This window comes from Octopus bimaculoides, chromosome 24 (genome assembly GCF_001194135.2).
Source record: "Octopus bimaculoides isolate UCB-OBI-ISO-001 chromosome 24, ASM119413v2, whole genome shotgun sequence".
Taxonomy (NCBI): domain Eukaryota; kingdom Metazoa; phylum Mollusca; class Cephalopoda; order Octopoda; family Octopodidae; genus Octopus; species Octopus bimaculoides.
In genome coordinates this window covers 19,974,368-19,994,546 of record NC_069004.1, presented here as the reverse complement: position 1 = coordinate 19,994,546, position 20,179 = coordinate 19,974,368, and the positions used below count along the sequence as shown (strand labels likewise).

Here is a 20,179-nt window from a genome sequence, read left to right as displayed (position 1 = left end):
CCTGAGTCAACTTTGGCCGAAACTTATCTAAGTAATCTAATCTATGCTGTAACCTATTAATCAAAGCATGACAACGTGGGTAGAGGCTGATATCTTAACATTTCTGATGGTCTTAAGTATAAAAAAATTTATTAAAGATTTATATAGAACTACATTCACAGTATGTCTATAAGTTATTGTGTTTAGACCTGGTTTCTAGCCTCAAACTGTTCTGTTTTGCAGATGCAATTTTTTTTTTTATAAAGAACTCTGAAATTAGAAAAATCAAAAATCTGCAACAATCTTGGTCCCATGAGTATCGGATAATGGATTTTCAACAGTGTAAAGAAACTGATTGTGGTAATTGTAGTTTTGACAATGATTGTGGTGAAAACAGATACAGTGTTGATGATGACGATGGTCGAGATAAGTGTTGGAGGAGGATAAAATAGTATCGGTGGTTATAATGACGACAGGAGCAGTGTGATGGTGATAATAGTGGTGTTGATGATGGTGTTAGTTGTGTGATGGTGGTATTGCAGTGGTTATACTGGTTGTGGTGGTGAAAGTGACTATCAAGGTAACCGTCATGATAACGTTGATGACGGTGTATGTGGTTGAAGTGGAAGCAATGACAATGCTGCTGATGATGTTGGTGGTGGTGGTGGTCATCATCGTTGCCATCATAGTGATGCTCCTGCTGGGCAGTTGTAATGATGGCGGTAGTACTAGTGGTGTGGTAACGTGCTGCTGGTTGTGGTGGGTGGGTAATGTTGCTGGTGCTAGTAGGTGGTAGTGGCAGTGGCGGTTGTGGTGCAGATGCTATTGGTCTAGTGATGGTGCTGGTCAGTTGTATCACAAAAACTGGTTACATTGGTAACAGTCCATCTATTGTACAGCCAGCTTAGAGTTCAGTTGGTCGAACTGTTGCTCTGGACATTCTAAAGCCTTTGGAGTAAGATGTATTTATGTGTGTATGTCCATGTCTGCATATGAGAATATGGGAATGTGTATGAGTGTGCCTGTTGTATACGTGTGTGTATGTATAAGTGCATATGTGTTGGTACCGTTTATTATTTAATTGCTATATTTACATGCAGTATTACAATGTTATGTTCTTTGAACTCTTTCTCTGATTATTTCTCATGAAAACACATCCATATGTTTTTCACATAACCTATGGTGGCGTTGCTGTTTCCAAAGTTTTATTTTCATTTCTCTATTAGTAATTTTACTCACATTCACAATTTCACATACTTGAATCTTGTGCTTGAAAAATATAACTTGTAAAAGATCTTCAGTAAGACACCAGCTGATCTTAACAGGAGTGACTTATCAGATAGTAGGCCTACTTTGGAAAAACATTCAACCACAGCAGTCATGCCTCCTTCTAGATCTTAAAGTGTGGAGCAACGAAAGAAAGAAAATGCAGAGCGTATGAAAAAGAAAAGGCAGGAAGAGGCACCAGCGACTGACAGTGCACAAAAGTGAAGACACAGGCAAAACGAAATGCCGGAGACTGCCGAGACTCACCGTGCAACTAACAGTGCAAAAAGGTGGCAACTTAGGGAGAAGGAAACACTGGAGGCTGTTGAGACTCACTGCAAGTGACTGTGCAAAAAAGCAGAGAGTTAGGGAGAATGAAACACTGAAGGCTGCTGAGACTCATCTGGCATCTGACAGGGCAAAAAAGCAAAGACTTAGGGAGAAAGAAACGCTGGAGGCTGCTGATACTCGCCGTACGTCTGTCAGGGCAGAAATGCACATGCATAGGCAGTAAAAAACACCGCAGGCAGCTAAAGTTCGACGGATCATAGAGAAAAACAGGATGCAAGGTCATAGAGAAAAGAAGAATGAATTGGCTGTGGAAGAAAGTGCTGCAGTCTTCATGGCTAAGATGGAGGAAGGACCCATCTATGCTTGCTGCTCTTGTCACCGACTGCATTACTGGCCATCAGTTCTGGAGATGAAGGGTGAGAAATATCCCACAAACAGAACAATTGACAACATTCTTAAAGCAAGCAGTGGAATGACATATGACAAATCATGGGTTTGCAACACCTGCCATTTGTCGATGAAGCATGGAAAAGTTCCAATTCAATCATGGATCAATGGCTTGGGCCTGGATGTAATACCACCATCACTATCTGACCTGAGGCTTCTAGAGCTGAGACTGATCAGTCAGAGGATCCCATTTATGAAGCTTGTGGGTCTGCCAAAAGGAGGACAAAAAGCCATCCATGGTAGTGCAGTAAATGTGTCATCAAAGCTACAACCTGTGATGTCATTGTTGCTGAGGCTTCCAGACACAACAGAAGTGGTAGCTCTGAAACTGAAGAGAAAGCTCTGCTACAAAGGGCATTATATGCACGAATACATTCGGCCTAAAAAGGTGATGGAGGCACTCAACTGGTTGAAGCAGAACAACCCTTTGTATAAGGACATCGTCATCTGCACAGACTGGGAAAATCGGTGGGAAAATGATGATCCAGAGCTGTGAGAAGCAGTAGCCAAAGCCTGTCCAGAGGAGATGGAAGTTGATCGACCAGAATCCCCTGCTCCTCTGTCACCCATGCCAATTGGAAACAATTGCCGCATGCTGGAACATCTGGCTAAGAGGTGCAACTTGAAGATAAAGCAGATCCCTGCAGATGGTAACTGCTTCTTTCATGCCGTATCAGCATCTCTCACTTCACTTGAAGAGCAGAACATTGATGGGCCTGACATACAACAAAAGTTCATTGACTATCTTGAAACAACATCTGACAAGCAGTACTACTTTGGCTTTTTACAACTTAACAACAGCCTACACCAGTCATCTGTACATGAAACCCTAAGTCAGCAGCAGAGGAGGGCCTATGACATGTATATTGATGAGCTGAGAAATGGCGCATGGGCTGACAACCTGGCAGTCCAAGGAGTTGCAGATATGTTGAATCACAACATCGAGATCATCAACACTATTACTCCTGAATGGCCTCATGATATTCATCCCTGAGGACAAATAAGTGATAGGACAATGACAACTGGGCTGATGGGTGAGGTACATTATGTGGCACTACATGATGCCAAGTCTTGGTTCACTCAGGAAACAGAAGGCAGAAAGAAAAAACAAGTGCTGGAAGATGAGGAAGACACGATTCACTTTGAGCAGACAAGCAAACTGCGAGGCATTCCATATGACACATTGCTGCAAGAAGAACAGGTAGCTGATGGTGAAAGCACACCTTTTCTGTGGCTCCAGAGGAAAAACAAAATGCCCTGCCGTTTCCTCACATACAGAAACTTTGAAGAGCTGGCAAATCCTTTCAAGTATACTCTTGGGCGTGGAAGACTGTCTGAGGAGAGAGAAAAGAAGAACGTCAAGAAATTACTTCAATCAGCAGCTACTGAACAAAGATGGGAGATTTGCCAGCAATATTGACTACCTTCTTGCAGCCCAGTATGCTATAGATGCCAAGCAAGTCCGTGATGATATACAAATATCTCTGAGGCAGACACGAGGACAGACGTTTCAAAACAGAAAGGTAAATGCTGGACTTATGAAGATCACTGAGAATGTTCAGGCTATGCTTCACACTGACGCTGCTTTCAAGTTCATGAAGAACATTCGAGGTTCTCCTGCATACTGGAATACTGTATTGCTAGATTTGCTTGCCATGGTGCGGCAACTTGGAATTCCCATGTGGTTCCTTACTCTGTCAGCAGCTGACATGCAGTGGCCAGAAGTCATCAAGAGTATAGCTCATCAGTATGGAAAAGAGCTGACTGCTGATGACATCAAGAAAATGCCATGGGAGCAAAAGTGTAAGTGGCTCAAATGCAACCCAGTTACAGTTCAAACACAGATTGGACATATTCTTCAAAGAGTTCATCGGTGGAAGGGCACATCCCATTGGCGTGCTAGTAGACTACATGATACACATTGAGTTTCAAGCAAGAGGTTCTCCACACTCGCACACCATTTTATAGATAAAAGATGTGCTGAAACTTGATGTGAACACTGATGAAGAAATCGCTACATTCATCGACCAGCAACAGACGTGCGTCATTCCAGGGGAAGAAGAGAGCGATTTGAGACAGCTCGTTCTCTCTCTTCAGAAGCATGTGCACTCAGCAACATGCCGAAGAGGTGGATCATGCAGATTCCATTTCCCTCATTACCCCTCTTCTGAAACTGTGATTGCTCGTCAGCAATGTCATGGAAGACAAGGACGTTCCTGAGGATACTTCCTTTGAAGATTTCTTGCAAATGTCTGATGACAACCCGCAAGAATACCATGGTGTGGTCAAACTAGTGAAATCGGAGAAACAGATGGTGTTGAAGTGTCAACCTTCAGAAAGGTGGATCAACTAGTATAAACTGAAGATCCTCAAAATCTGGTGTGCCAACATGGACCTGCAGTTCATCATGGACCCATACTCATGCATCATGTACATCATCAGTTACATGATGAAAAGTGAGAGGACTATGAGTGAACTGCTGAAAAAAATAGCTGAAGAAAGCAGAGGTGAAGACTTGAAATCAAAACTGAGAAAAGTAGGATAGCTTTTCTGAACAACAGGTAAGTTAGTGCTCAGGAAGCTGCTTATAGGATCCTCTCCCTGCCACTGAAGAGGGCCAGTTGAAAAGTGGTGTTTCTCAACACTGCACCAAAAGACAAACGTGTGTCCATGCTTAAGCCGCAGAAGATCCTCCAAGGTATGGACGAAGACGATGAAGAGATCTTTTTTACGTCACCGCTTGACCGCTATGCCATGCGACCTGATGTCCTCAAAGATATGTGCTTTGCAGACACTTACACAATTGGAGGAAAAGATGCTCCTGATGTTTTAGACGGAAGTGATGACATCGAAGATGGTGGCAATAACTCAGATACTGAAGAAATTGCAGACAACTCCCAAAAGTTATCACTCTAAAAAACAGCTTGGGATGCATTGAAAAACGTAAGCGCCACTGCATCATAAGGTTCTACAAAGAAAAGAAGGAAGGAGAAGGCAGATACAGGAACCTGTTGTTGCTTTACTATCCATTGCGAGATGAAGAGATTGATTTGAAAGCTGACTATCCATCCTACCAAGAACACTACAAAAGCATCGGAGCTACTATCCATTCTAACGAAGCCATGTTCAGTGTTAACACTGATGAACTGGACAGAGCCTATGATGATTTGAAAAGGATGGGACCTCCCGATGATGCCTGGGATGCTGTGGTCCCAAATGTCGATCTATCTCCAGAGGTGTCAGGTAATCGCTCAGAGCTTCATGCTCATTTCACTGCAGAGCTTAGTAAGGTCCTAATGAATCTTAAGCAGTACAGAGCCATGATGCAGTCACTGAACAAAAAGCAGATGGAAGTTATGTTTCATCGAAAGTGGTGTAAAGATGCGATCTTAGCTCTGAAACATGACTGACCCATGCTGCAGTACAAAGTTTTTCGCAGTGGGCCAGGAGGAATTGGGAAGAGCCATATTATCAAGCTGGTTCACTATGAAACTATGAAGCTGCTAAAACCATTCTCTGGACATTTCGGTCCTGATGAACTTCCCGTTCTGTTGACTGCTTTCACAGGGACAGCAGCATTTGGAATTGAGGGGATGACACTGCATTCAGCTCTTGGATTTAGTTGTGGACACAAGACTAGTGCCCAGTACCAATCAGCAGGCTGTGAGAAGCTACATACACTCCGCTCAAGGTTGGGCAAATTGAAGCTCCTAATTATAGATGAGGTGTCTATGGTTGGAGCCAACCTCCTCTACTACATCCATCGCCGGCTTCAAGGCATCTGTGGGAACTCTGACCCAAATTCCTGATTTGGAGGAGTCAGTGTGCTGGCCTTTGAGGATCTCTACCAACTGCAACCTGTAGGCCAGAATCATGTCTTTGGCCTCCTGAGAGACAACTACGCCTGCTTGCATGGATCTCTGTGGGAGGAAAACTTCAAAGTGATGGAACTCACAGAGAGCGTGCGACAAAAGGATGATCAATGTTTTGCCCAATTGTTGATGAGGGTCAGGACAGCTACCTGCATGGAAGATGATATAACCTTGCTTAAGACCAGAGTCATCACCAAAGAAGACAATGACTACCCAGCGAATGCCCTTCACGTGTTTAAGACGAACAAAGAGGTTTATGTCTTAGATAGAAACAACTACAGAGGTATTAAATTGCTAGACCAAGTCATGAAAGTTGCTGAGAGGGTTATAGCTCAATTGATTAGAAATAAAATTAAACTAGATGAGATGCAGTTTGGCTTTATACCTGGGAAGAGTACCACAGATGCCATCTTCCCAGTGAGACAGCTGCACGAAAAGTACTTGACCAAAAGTAAGCCATTGTACTTTGTCGACCTGGAGAAAGCTTTCAACAGAGTTCCCCGCTCTGTTATATGGTGGTCTCTAAGGAATTTAGGAGTAGATGAGTGGCTTGTTAGAGCTGTCCAAGCCATGCACAGTAATGCTGTTAGTGATGTGAGAATTGGCCATGACTATAGTGATGAATTTAATGTACATGTCTTATTCATTATTGTCCTCCAGGCCATAACAGAGGAATTCAAAACTGGGTGCTCATGGGAACTACTATATGCTGATAACCTTGCTCTTATTGCAGAATCTTTAGCAAAATTGGAGAAGAAATTTCAGGTATGGAACAAAACCTGTTGGCAACAAAAGGACTCTCTCTCAGAGTGAAAGGTAGACTGTATGATGCTTGTGTGTGAATGGCTGTACTCCATAGTAGTGAGACATGGGCTCTGAATGCAGAAGATACGTGTAGACTGGAGAGAATTGAAGGTAGTATGCTTTGTTGGATGTGCAACATCAGTGTGCATGTATGACAAAGTGCAAATGTATCGAGAGAAACGTTGGGCATATGAGGAATCAAATGTGGCATGCAAGAGAGAAGACTACATTGGTTTGGACATGTGATGCATATGAATGAAGATAGCTGCATAAAGAAGTGCCAATCACTGAAAGTGGATGGTGTCTGTGAAAGAGGAAGACATGGGATGAAGTGGTAAGGACTGATCTCAGAATGTTGGGCCTCACAGAGGAAATGACAATGGACCTAGATGTCTAGTGATATGAGGTTCTTGAGAAGACCTGCTCACGTCAGCAAAAGTGAGTTCAAGAGGTGCTGTGTGTCCTACCCACACTCAACCAGAAAACTTCTCACACATTCCACCACAACAAACCAAACTACATCTCTTCTCTCCCTCACATTTCAACTTCATGCACTATGCTTAACTCCCACTCCCCAATCCTGTTCTCTAGGCCCTGACCCACTGTATCATTACTCTCTGCTAGCCTGCAACCTGTGTGTCCCACCCACACACCCTGTCTCACTGAATCATTGATATCTGTTAGCCCCTGACCAGTGTGTTCTACCCTCACGGAACAAGAAACATTTCTCACACCCTACTCCAACAAACCAAACTACATCTCTTCTCTTCCTCACATTTCCTCCTCCATATACTATGCCTACCCCTCATTCCCCAATCCTGTCCTCACGGCCCTGTTCCTCTGTATCATTGCTATCTGGTAGCCCCTCCCCTCCCAACTCTATATATACTCAGATTTTTGCCACTCCCCCCCCTCACACTCTGTAATCACACTTATTTGAATTATCCTGCCACTTATATCATGACATTCGAACCTGAAGAGTATGTCCTGGCACTTGGCACCATCTATGTCTCTTTCTTCCTGTACTCAACCATCCCATTTATATTCTGATCTCCGTTCCTCTTGAGTATACCCAACACTTTGCCACCATCTCTATCCTGATGTTTCCTACTCTCTCTCTCCTTCTCCTGCACTTCACCCAGAGTGGGTAACCATGTTTTCCTTTGCGGCAGTGCCCCTGTTTCTGACTTCATTCCAGATCTCTCTCTCTCTCTCACCAGGTAACCTTGTGCCTCCTCTACAGCATGACACCTGTCTCTCTCTCTCTCTCTCTCACTATAACCTTTCATCATCTGAAACAAGATGCCCCCTCCCCTCTCAAAAGAGATTTTTTTGTTGTTTTATAAGTACTTGGTGACTTGTCAGTGCAGGTGCCACTGAAAAGCACCCAGTCTATACTTTAAAGGGCATCCAGCTATAAAAACCTTACCAAAACTGACCTCGCCTGTACTTGTGCAAGGTAAAAAGCACTAAGTTCATTCTGCTGAGTGGTTGGTGTTAGGAAGGGCATCCATCTGTAAATATCCTGCCAAAGCAGTCACAGAAGTCTGGTGCAGGCTTTTGGCTGGCCGGTTCCTGTAAGACACTCACCCATGCCAGTATGGAAGGCAACATTAAGTGATGATGATGACACACACGTACAAGATTCAGTTTTATAATATTTTGGTAACTTATTTGCTTTATTTGTCAAGTTATAACAAAAGAAGCCCGGCATTCAAATTAGAAGCCCTCATGTTGTCCTGCCTGAAGCTACTTCTTTTGCCAGTTCTTTGATCCCAGCTGATATTAGTTCTTGTCCTTTGAGGTGAAGAACTCCTTCACTGAAGCTTCCAACTCTTCTTGGTTAATGAAATCTTATGAGTGCAGGAAGAGAGCTATGGATCAGAACAAGGAAGAGTCCAAGGGAGCTAGGTCCATACTATATGATGGGTGTGGCATCAGTTCATTTCTATCAAGTTCCTGGTCATTTGCATGATTTGAGGTCATGCGTTAGCTTGCTTTCTGTTTATCAATGCCAGGTATCTTTGCAGTACAATGGCATACATCTACTCCAACTGTTTGGAGTACAGTTTGGCATCAATAGTTCGACCATCTGGAATGAACTAATAGTGAATTATTCTCTCATAATTCCACCAGATGCAGAGCATCACCTTGTGTTTGAAACACCAATGTTTGACGATGAGTTCTGGAAGCTGGCCCTTGCTTAACCACTGCTTATGCATGCATAAAAATTGTATAAAAAATACCCATTTAATCACACATTATGCTTTTGAGGAAACACAAGTCATTCAGGTTTCCCTGGAGTTCCTTGCAAACATCCACTCGTCTCTGTACTTCACCTGGAGTCAATTTGTGAGGCACAATTTGGCAGTTTCAGGTAATTTTGCTGAAGTTATGAAGGTGATGAATCATACTGGACTGTGATATGGTGAGCTTGCATGGTACTCTCCAAGTGCTACTTGCTGGACTTCTGGCTTGGAGCTCAGCCTTGAAATCCATGGTTTTGTGCCTACCTGACCTTGTCTGAACCGTCTGGTTATTGTACTGTGATCAGCTGCACCTTCACCTTTCACACAACAAATGTTTTGGTTGCTTCTATAGCATTAAGGCCCAGTTCAAACTCCTAAAGCATAGGTTCCTAAATTAGACTATGTTGCGTGTTCATCTGTGTGTCTTTCAAATCACATACAAAGTAAAGCAATGCATCAGCACACCAACTACCACAATACTACCAACTCCAGTGGGCATCTTTCATGACTTGAACTACTATGATACCCACACTGCAAACTAGCATGTATGGAAATATTGCAAAACTTTTGGCTTACCTTTGTACTTCCTTATTTATTAAATTATTGATAAAAATTTAAAATATTTTTTTTTCACTTCATGCAAACTAGCTGTCATGCTCTGTAATATATACCAATATATAAAATTACAGATATTTTATTAAATACTTCCAAAAACTAACTGAAATTACTTATGTCATCATCATCATCGTCATCGTCATCATCATCATTATTTAACCCTTTTGTTACCATATTTCTGTTGAGATGCTCTGTGTTTCTTTCAATTCATTTTAAATATAACAAAGAATTTAGTAAAATAACTTAGTTATCATTAAGCTAGTGTTAGGAACATGAATTGTGACTAAAGAAGTTTTGTGGAAGATTTTAATTCAGAACTTTTGAAAACAGAGCCAGAGGTAGTTTCAGGCAGGTTGATATCAAAAGGATTAACATCTGCTTTCCATGCTGACATGGGTTGGACAGTTTGACAGGAGCTGGCCAGGTAGAAGACTGCACCAGACTTCTGTGTCTATTTTGGCATGGTTTTTACAACTGAATGCTCTTCCTAACACCAACCATCTCACAGAGTAGACTGAGTGCTTTACGTGGCACTAGCACAAGTGAGGTCAGTTTTGGCATGTTTTTTGTAACTGGATGCCCTTCTAAATGCCAACCACTTTACAGTGTGGACTGGATGCTTTTTATGTGGCACCAGCACTGGAAGGGTCACCAAATAACTTGCAAAACAAAGAACCTTTGAGCAAGGAGAGGGCATTGGAGAGGTGACCTTGTGTCTCCTACTATAACCCAGACTATGATTAGATTTGGTAGTGGAAACTGAAAGAAGCCCATTGTGTGCATTTTTGTGTCTGTGTCTGTGTGTCAGATGATCAATAAATAAAAACAACCTTTCCCCAAACTGATGGATACCTTCCAGAAAATTTAATCAAATACATTTTTGGACTTCTGCTTCTCTCTACTTAGTGAGTGAGCAACTAAGATTTTAACAAAAACCAATAAAAAGCAAGATTTTAAATACTCTTGTTTCCTTTTCTGTTGGTATTGCTGTTATTAATACATTAGTCAGTTCTGGTTGAGTAAACATATTGCTTGGAGACAGATATTTGAAATAACCACTTTGATGATGTTTCTATTTGCAGTTAATATAAAGCATTTTGTTACTAAGATTTAGAGGTCTTAAGAAAACATATGTTCCCCACTTTAAAGATAAGGTTTTTTTGTATGATTATGTAACAATACTTAGTGTTAATCTGACTGAGAGAGTTAGAAGTTTAACCCCAACCAAAATGCTGCTATTATTTGCCCCTTCTGTCAATATTAATTATGATTACTAAATGACAACGGCTGTTGAATTTTCATATATCATATCAAACAGGAAAATAGTGAATTATATTGAACTATTCAGGCAGGTTGTGATGAACTGAATAATGTATATAGAAACATTCTAAATGAATTGAAAATTTCCTCTTATTTGGAGAAAGAAACCACAAGTCCAACAGCGATTGTTAAAGACTCTTAAAGACAAAGGAAGATAATTTTGAAAATAGATTTCCTATATAGGAACAAGTCCATAAATTTGTGAGGAGAAAAATGTTGATTTTAAAACATTAAGAAATAATTTCTCATAAAATCGAATTTTTATGTACAGGGGAGGAACCTGATTTATGATAGCAGATTGGAGGACAGTTTTAGACATGCTTCAGTTTTATTAGAGTGCACAAGCAAAGTTTACTCTTCTCAAGCCTGTTTTGATCAGAGAGCAGAAATTTTTACAAATATAAAAGAGTTGCAAAGAAAATTTTGGCCAATAAAATTTGCATTATTTCAAAAAAGTGAGCTAATGATATGGATTTAGGTCGTTCAGGTAGGTGGTGACATATTGAATGATCTTTTATTGTTTATCTTTTACTTGTTTTAGTCACTGGATTGCAACCACACTGGGGCACCACATTGAAGGGTTTAGTTGAATAAATTGACACAGCATTTATTTTTAAGTTTGGTACTTATTCTAGGTTGCAAGGACTAAACGAAACCACACTAGTTGTGAAGTGGGAGGAGGGGACACAAATACAAACACACACACACACACATGTGTGTGTGTGTGTGTGTGTGCGTGTGTTTGTATAGCTGAATAAAATTTGGGTAAAAATCTTGTAGTATGCTATAAAAAGCTCATCCACAGGTATTGGCTAATGAATATCATCATACAGTGGGAATACACTTGTCACTGGATATACATCTAGAATTCCATAGCATCCATAGAGCTTACACAAAGAGATGAATAAAAGAAAATGGATTGAACGGTATTCTTTATTCCATATCACTACAATTGTTTCCACACATCATCGCACCCATAGTACATTGGTGAGATATGATTAACATACTGCATAATTACTGCTATTCATCAAAGGTGAAAAATGTGTTTCTTCAGGTGATTATTTTGAATAAGCCCTTCATTAGATCAAACTGCCATTTCACTCTATACAAGAATGAATACTCAAAGAAATGTGCTGTTTTCAGCAATTTGCAGGCGAAACTAAATCCTTAGATGAAATAACAGACAAAACAAAAGTATAATTGAAATACAAAATATAAAAACAAAGAAACAAAAACACCATGTCCAGTTAACTATAAAATACAATTCTATCATCATGATCAGATTATTAAGAAGAAAATGAAAAACAAAATAAAGAATGAAATTAAGCGTTTAGAGATAACAATGTGATAAAGTGATAGAGACTGACCAGTTCTTATGCTTGTCAACTATCTACTTGAAGGTAATCTAAAATAGCCCCTCACTGTTATAAGAAAACATTTGGCTCTATCCTATGCCAGAATTTGTCATTATACAAAGTTAATTTATGAATGTCTAGATTTTATATACTTTTTTTAAAAAACATTTAGGAAAATAAGTTATTAGGTTTACTCTCCTCCATAAGCATATATATATATATATTTATATATATATACTGTAAAAACCCATGTAATTTACGCACTTTTTTCACAAAAACAAAAATAAACTTTAGCGGGTACATAAATTACATGAGTAGATTGTTTCCAGAATTGTTTTAGAAATTTTTTTTGTTGAAAAATGCCGTACATTCATATCAAAAGTTGACTCATTTAATGTCAGAATAGGTTTTTACAGAAAAAATATAATGAAGTTGACTTTTATTTATGCTGGACAGTATAATGCTTACTTTTTCTGTATGAATTTACTAAAACCATTAAATGGTTAACTTCTTTTTGAAGTTTGATGTTCATGCTGGTAATCACGGTCTGGGCCATATTTTACTATATCTAACCCCACTGACAACGTCATAATTCATCCTTACGCATGTAAACTCACTAAGTGAATATGATTTAGCATTCCTACAGAAACCTTTATTTACCTTATACGATGTTTAATATAATTTCACATTCATGTTGAATTATGCAGCAATCTTATGTTCTCTTCATAGAATACTTGTAATTACCAGTTCTTTTGGTATAGTAGATTTTTACAGTTCTTGTTTACATCTCCTCACAGACGTGTATATTCTAGCAAGTCACTTCTTAAATTTTATACCTTTCTTGTTCAATAAACACTGAGTTAAACATCCAAAGCTGTTTATTTTCTTTCGATTTTTAATGTTTATTTTAGTGGGTTACCAAACTATCAGTTTGGTCTCTTGGCTAAAATGGTAATGACAAATTTTTAAGTTTGCTTGACATTTTATAAGTGTGAAAGAGATTAAAATTTTGATACTCCATATCAAAAGTTCTGACAAGAATAGGCGGAAAATCAGAGCTTGAGACAAGAAGACCAATCAGGATTCTGTTTACATAATCAGTTTGATCGGTCGCCTTCCTCTGTTGGGTGAGTAAAGTGTCATACAAGCTGATGTTTATTGGTAATTAAACTTAATTTGCAACACTTGTGCATATTTATCATCTTTGTTTTTGTTGATAAGAATTAACAACTTTTCCTGTGATTGTGATTTGAAAAGACATACAGAAGTATGCTAAAGATTGGACATAATCTCGTGTGGGAAAGAAATGTAAAATAAAGTTTATAAACAACACAAGTACTTTGTAATTTAATAGCTTTCAATGTGATACCTGTTAAACTGAAATTATTTTTATTTAATGAAAATTTACTAAAATCTAATCATAAGTAAGTGGAATTATGCTAAATACAACTAAATTGAAAACCTTTTCCCCCTGGCCATATTGGCAATTCTGAAAACTTTTGGGTGCAAATTTTACATGAGTAGAAGCTTTTTTAACAATTTTTATCCTGAAAATCACCTGTGTAATTTACACAGGTGTGCAAATTACATGGGTTTTTACTGTATATATAAGCTATACACACAAACTTGTATTTGGGTATATAAAAGAATATGCATGCTTGTGGAGGAGAGTAAACCTAATAACTTATTTTCCTAAATGTTTTCAAAAAAGTATATAAAATCTAGACATTCATAAATTAACTTTGTATAATGACAGACTCTGGTGTGGGATAGAGCCAAATGTTTTGTTTTATACATACATGCATGCATCTATCTATCTATCTATCTATCTATCTATCTATCTATCTTGCACTGGTATGGCCATGTGCTATGTATGGACTAGGATAGCTGCATAAAGAAGTGCTGATCTGTTCTCTAAACAGCTGGAGTGGATGTATGCCATTGTGCAGCAAAGATATCCTTTTGATAATCTTTTGTAATAATTCCATTCAATGTTAAATTGACCTCAGTACATGAGTTATAATGTATTTTACAACTTTGCAAGATGAACAGCAAAGCTGACATTGACAGAGTTGAAACTGAAGAATGTAAAGGAATTTAATCTAAATCCTACAAGCATTTTGTCTTGTCCCTCACAATTCTGCTAATCCACAGCTTATAATGCAGTGACCCAATGAGGGACTCATTGAACCCCTTTTTAGCTCAAATGTTCAAAGAGCTATTTACTTTTGAATGCATGCAATTTCTTTCAGTATGTAAATGTATGTGTGTAATCATAATCATGTGAGAGTATTTGTGTTTGTACATGTCTATGTGCATGTATGTGTCTATGTGCATACATATCTGTGAGAGGTAATGTATTTATATGAATGTCTAGGTATGTGCACATAAAAATAAAATAGAAAAACTGAAAAATTAAGAGGTAAAGTTTAATTACATTAATAAATTCCCTATTTGACACAATACCAAAAGTAATAATACAGTTATAATTTTTAAAATGATATAATGTTTTAGTATTTACATCTACATTACATTTTCATCCATTTGATTTCCAATCATCATTATGTTTCGTATTCTTGCATATAGCACCAGACTGTATTTGAGCCAGGAACATGTATTTCTAAACCAAGGGTAATAATGTTGTTATTCGTGAGGTCAATGACAATGTGTGGATAAAACGGTGGCTTGGTGACTAAAAGTATTACTATCCTGAGTACAACACTTAGCATTTTTAAAGATGGACTTAATAGATCAAGAAATAGTAATAATTTCATCTTTAGAAATGTAAAGTGTAATTGTTTTAACAATTCATCTTAAGATATTTAAACAAAAGTACTGTTTTACTTGTGCAGATGCATGGTCTAATGGTTAGAATGGACTGATAATCATAGTGTCATGGGTTCAATTCCTGAACCAAGCAACTAGTTGTATCATGAGCAAGGCATTTCATTTCACACGACTCCAGCCCAGTAGGCTGAAATAAACTGCATCTACTGCAGAGTGATAACTTGTAGACTATTAGCCCCAAATCTTGCAAATACATGATATCATTGGTCCTTGATGGTTTCATTGGATGATGGCTGAGAATTGTTATACTTATCACTTTCACATAAGGAAAGGAAACTAGCTCAAACAATTATAAATATAAAGATATGTTACCTTTAAATAAACATTTTTTTTTTTTTTGCTGTTTCAGGTTGATAATCTTCTAACCCTTATTTGTCGTGGCCAAACTTTAATAGGGGGTAGATTGTATTGAGCTTTCATAACATTACCAACTGGCTCTTCAGTTGGGTCACAACCCTCTCTCACTGTTCTATATTCACAATGAGCAATTTTGTTAGGTTTTATGGTGATTTCATTCAGATTTATTTGATTGCTTACAGTAAATGTCTTTCCATTTTTATCAGTTTGCATATTACTTAGACATGTCAGTGATTCTTGAGCTTCTATTTCTTTTAAAAGATCAGAAGTGACATTGTTAATGGAACTGTTATGTTCTGTTATTTGGGATCTATTTGCCTGCTGCTTGCTTCTTACTCTACCATTGTTGTTGCTGCTGGTGTTTGATAAAATCAAATTTATTGTTGGTTCAACTGAATATTTTTTATACTTTTTGACAGTGTTAGAATCCTTCTGTATCTTATTAGTTGTAATCCAGCTTGAATAAAGAGCCATCTTTTGAAAATTCTCTTTATCTTTCTTAAGTTCAGTTATTATTGAACGTAATTCCTGTTCTTGTTTTATTGCTTGAGACCGTACTTGTTTGGCTGATTTAAGTTCACTTTCTAAAAATTGATGTATGCATTCTACAAGGTTCACTTTTATATCAGGTTTCCTCTCCATTAGACAAAGACACTGCAGGCGTTCTTGAATTAAAAATTGCAATAACTCAGTCAACAAATCTACATATTCTATAAAAATATTTTTCTTCTTATTTACAGAGATTACTTTTTTAGTGTAATTTATAGAACATGTCTCCAGACAATTCAGTAAAGCTTGTAAGCTATCTGTTAATATTTTATCAGCAATTAAAGCTTCTTTTCGATAGCTTTCTATCTCTTTTAATGCTGTTTGCAGTTTCAACTGCCAACCTTGACGTTCATATTGTATTTGAGCTGTAAGCCATTTAGAAAGTTCAAATGCACTCCGGCGCCAATACTGCCCTTGTAAACTTCGCCCTGTAGTTTGCATGAACTGATTAACTCGAGCTTCCACATCACTGTCTGGCTTTGTAGTGCTAGCTGGTTGTAATATTGGCTGTTCCTGAAGTGCTATGTGACCATCTTTCATGCCATTATTAAGATACTGTGATGATACCTGTTCAGTCATCTCTCAGCTCTCTGTTATTGAATGATCATATTTTCTGAAAATAGACAAATAAACAATTAGTTATAACAAAATGTAACAACAGAAACTGTCACAGTTATTACTGACAAAAAGTTTCACTAAAAGGTTTACTAAATCAATTTTTGTTTCCAATAGTTACCTCTATACAACATTTTGATTGGTTTCCCCTTCAGTCATCACTAGTTGTTTTATTCTTCAATGTGACTAGATTTGAACTCGGAACCTCTATCTATAAACTGAGTGCAGCATTGCACTTATTCACTAAGTATACAAGTTTGCCTGAGAAGGTTGTAATTTTTTAGATTATTATGCATCAGTGATCTAGTAGACCTTGTGGGCCAATGGCTATCCAATTGGGGAAAGTATACCACCCCAATATCTCTGCCAAGAAAACACTATGAGAAAATCAGAATGAAGTAATGCTATGGCGTCATCTGATGGGAGAACTCAATGCTTAATCAAGAAAACTTTTGTTGTAATGTCATCAATGCACTGCAAAAGTATATGACATATGAAGATGACAACCTAGTAGATAAGAGATAAACTCACAGTTTAGAAATAGTTTCAGTCATAATAAATGGTAAGTATTAGCAGATATAAATATATCTCAAGCTAATAAATATTTAGACCTATTTTTTTACATACATAATCCTATGCATCTGGATGCATCATCAGTGATGTTTCTGGGGGTTATTAGGTGTTTTTAGTCTTTCAACATCAGACATACTCACCCTGGCAGCCCAACTGGAGGTTGATCAAGCCCCTGTTGTGTCCAGTTAGCATTATCACAAGTAGCATTGTCCCTTCCAGAGCTTCCACCTTCTGATCCTAACCATCTTCAGGCAACCTCTGCTGCCTCCACAGCCAACCTGTTGGCCTTCTGCCTACTGGCCCCTATGACATCTAGTGGTGGAAAGGGAAATGGTAGCTGTAATGTTTAATTGGTTTTTAAGAATTCTTTCTTGGGTAAAAAAAGACATAAAGTCAAAAGCTAAAACTGAGTAAGTACTTCAATCACTACATGTTTACCTCCTAATCTGTATAAACTGTTACTTCATTTCTTATTTTAACAATCATAAACACCAAAATGACTTTTGTTTCTGATTAATTCAAAATATATTTAGCTTTGTGAGTGGATTTGGTAGATGGAAACTGAAAGAAGCCTGGTGTGTGTATCTTTTAAATTTGTTTAAGGTAACCTTAGGGATATGCAAATAAAGCTCCTATTTCATTATACCGGCTACTTTCTAATGATACTGACTAGTGAGTTAGTTTTTGGGGGTTGCATCACTGATATAATGTAGGATAAATATAATAACAATATAGCAGTTCCCACCGACATCCAGTTTTGAATTCCTCTGTTATGGCCTGCAGGACTATAATGAATAAGAGTTGGCTGAGAACTGAGCCTTGGTGAAACCCTACTTGTATGCTAAATTCATCATTGTATTCGTGGCCGACTCTCACCTTACTGACAGCACCACTGTATATGGCTTGTGCAGCTATAATAAGCCACTCCTCTACTCGTAACTTCCTTAGAGACCACTATATAACAGAGTGGGGAACTCCGTTGAAAGCTTTCTCCAGGTCGACAAAGGCTAAGTACAATGGCTTACTTTTGGCCAAATACTTTTCCTGCAGCTGTCTCACTAGGAAGATGGCATCTGTGGTACTCTTCCCAGGTACAAAACCAAACTGCATCTCATCTACTTTAATTCTATTTCTAATCAATTGAGCTATAATTCTCTCAGTAACTTTCACGGCTTGGTATAACAGTTTAATACCTCTGTAGTTGTTTCTACCTAAGGCATCACCTTTACCCTTGTAGCAGCTAACTATAATACTACTACACCCATCGTTGGGGATGGTGCCTTCCTGAATAACCTGATTAACTATACAGGTAACTAAGCTGTATCATGGGTTTTCTCAAAGTTTCTGTGTACCAGATTTCACTCGCAAGGCATTGGTCACACTGAGACCCAATGATCCATATATTAGTATTGAACCTGGAACTTAGTTGTTACTTCTAAATACATCTCTATTCTCCATCTTCTAGTGTATTTATGTTAAAGTGTCTGTGATTTTATATTGAGTCAGTTATGCTTACATTAAAACTACTGTTAGATAATACGTGTTTCAACATGCATCACACAAAGATGCATGTTCTTTATCCTCTTTCTTTCTTCTTTTCTTTTCTTTTGTTAATGACACTTCAACTTAATGATCTGATTGACATTAAATTAACAGGCAACACAACAGAAATAATTATAAGCTGAACAACCTATTTTGTGGTATATACTGTACATGGAATAAAAATTAACTCTTCAGTCAGAAGGTGGTGGTGGTGATGATGATGATGATGATGATGACAATGATGAAATTGGTATTATATATGATAGTATTGGTAGGGTTGGTGCTGGTGCTGGTTATGGAGAAACGTTAGTAGTAGTTTGTTGATGTTTAGCTCCAGGTCAAACCTGGGGCTAAAATTTGCTCATTCTGTAACCATTACATCTTTTCCTATTGGCCAAATGTATCTAGGATAACATTATCTAAAATCACTTTCTCTTTTTTTTTTAAGGTGTTGAGTAAGTTTCAGTGCAATTTCTAACAGGTCAAATATCCATGTAGAAATTTCCTTCCCCTCATTGACTCAGATAGTGACCCCTGTTTACTCCAGTAGTTTAGATTCTAGAAAGGTTAGAAGAGAATGGCAATGAACGTTATGATTACTATTGTTGTTGTTTAAGCTCCAGGTTAACCCTGATTGAGGTTATTCTTGATCAAAATCATCCACCCATGACTACCGTATTCATTGATATAACATAGACTATCAAGTACTACATAGGTAATAGGTCCATCCTTTTCTAAGATGATTGGTAGGAAATGTTTTAGCAAACTCCATCCTGTTGGCTATGATGGGAGGGAGCTTGCTATTGTTACTGATTGTAGTTGTTATTGTTGTTTAAACCCAGATCAGTCTTTATTGAGTTGAGCTTTGATCAAAGGTCAAATCAATTCCAATTTTTACCTTTTTCTCTCATCTATAGTGTATCTACTGCTGCATTATCCACTGTTTTTATCTTTTCTTAGTGAAAAGACTACAATTTAAGGTAAATTTGACTGCTATTTCTGGCTGGTTAAACAATCACTTAGGAGCCTACTCATCCTCTGGATTATTGATTTGAATGGATGGAATGGCATGTATGTGATGATATTGTAATTTGGAGAATGGGAGGAAGTGCACTTCAATTAACTTGAGTTAATTTGTTAGCATAAGTGTGCACTTTGTTTTTCTAGCCTCCTAAGTGCATATGACATATATACATACCAAATGTCCTTTGATTCATTAATCATATACAGTATGTATATGTGTGTGAATTTCTTTTCCTCAACTCCTCTCTTCTCCTTTAAATGCTTGTGCGTGTGTGTGTGCGTGTTCACTTTTTTCTTATTTGTTAGACTTCTTCCTAGAAGGAGGGAGCTGGTTTCTAAGAAAGAAATAAAAGCTGCAGTGTTGTCATTCAACATTTCAAAATAATTACTTTAGTAATTCCCATGTACACACACACACACACACACACATATATAGCATATATATATATATATATATATATATATATATATATAT

General features: G+C 37.9%; 2 protein-coding genes across 7 annotated transcripts in view; one reads left to right on the top strand and one right to left on the bottom strand.

The window, feature by feature from the left end:
* LOC106882261 (coiled-coil domain-containing protein 73) overlaps positions 1 to 20,179 on the top strand; it is a 285,087-nt gene that overhangs the window by 161,773 nt on the left and 103,135 nt on the right. The gene's annotated exons all lie outside the window — the stretch shown is intronic.
* LOC106882262 (uncharacterized) overlaps positions 14,041 to 20,179 on the bottom strand; it is a 67,647-nt gene continuing 61,508 nt past the window's right edge. Inside the window, exons 2-3 of one of the 2 annotated variants that reach the window (XM_052976423.1) lie at positions 19,880 to 20,039; positions 14,041 to 16,564 (exon numbers count right to left, since the gene is read on the bottom strand). In XM_052976423.1, coding sequence (XP_052832383.1) covers positions 15,391 to 16,530 — 1,140 coding nt within the window. In that variant the 5' untranslated portion in view covers positions 16,531 to 16,564; positions 19,880 to 20,039 and the 3' untranslated portion in view covers positions 14,041 to 15,390. The remainder of the gene's footprint in view (positions 16,565 to 19,879; positions 20,040 to 20,179) is intronic. The other variant, XM_014932874.2, reaches the window with a different exon arrangement.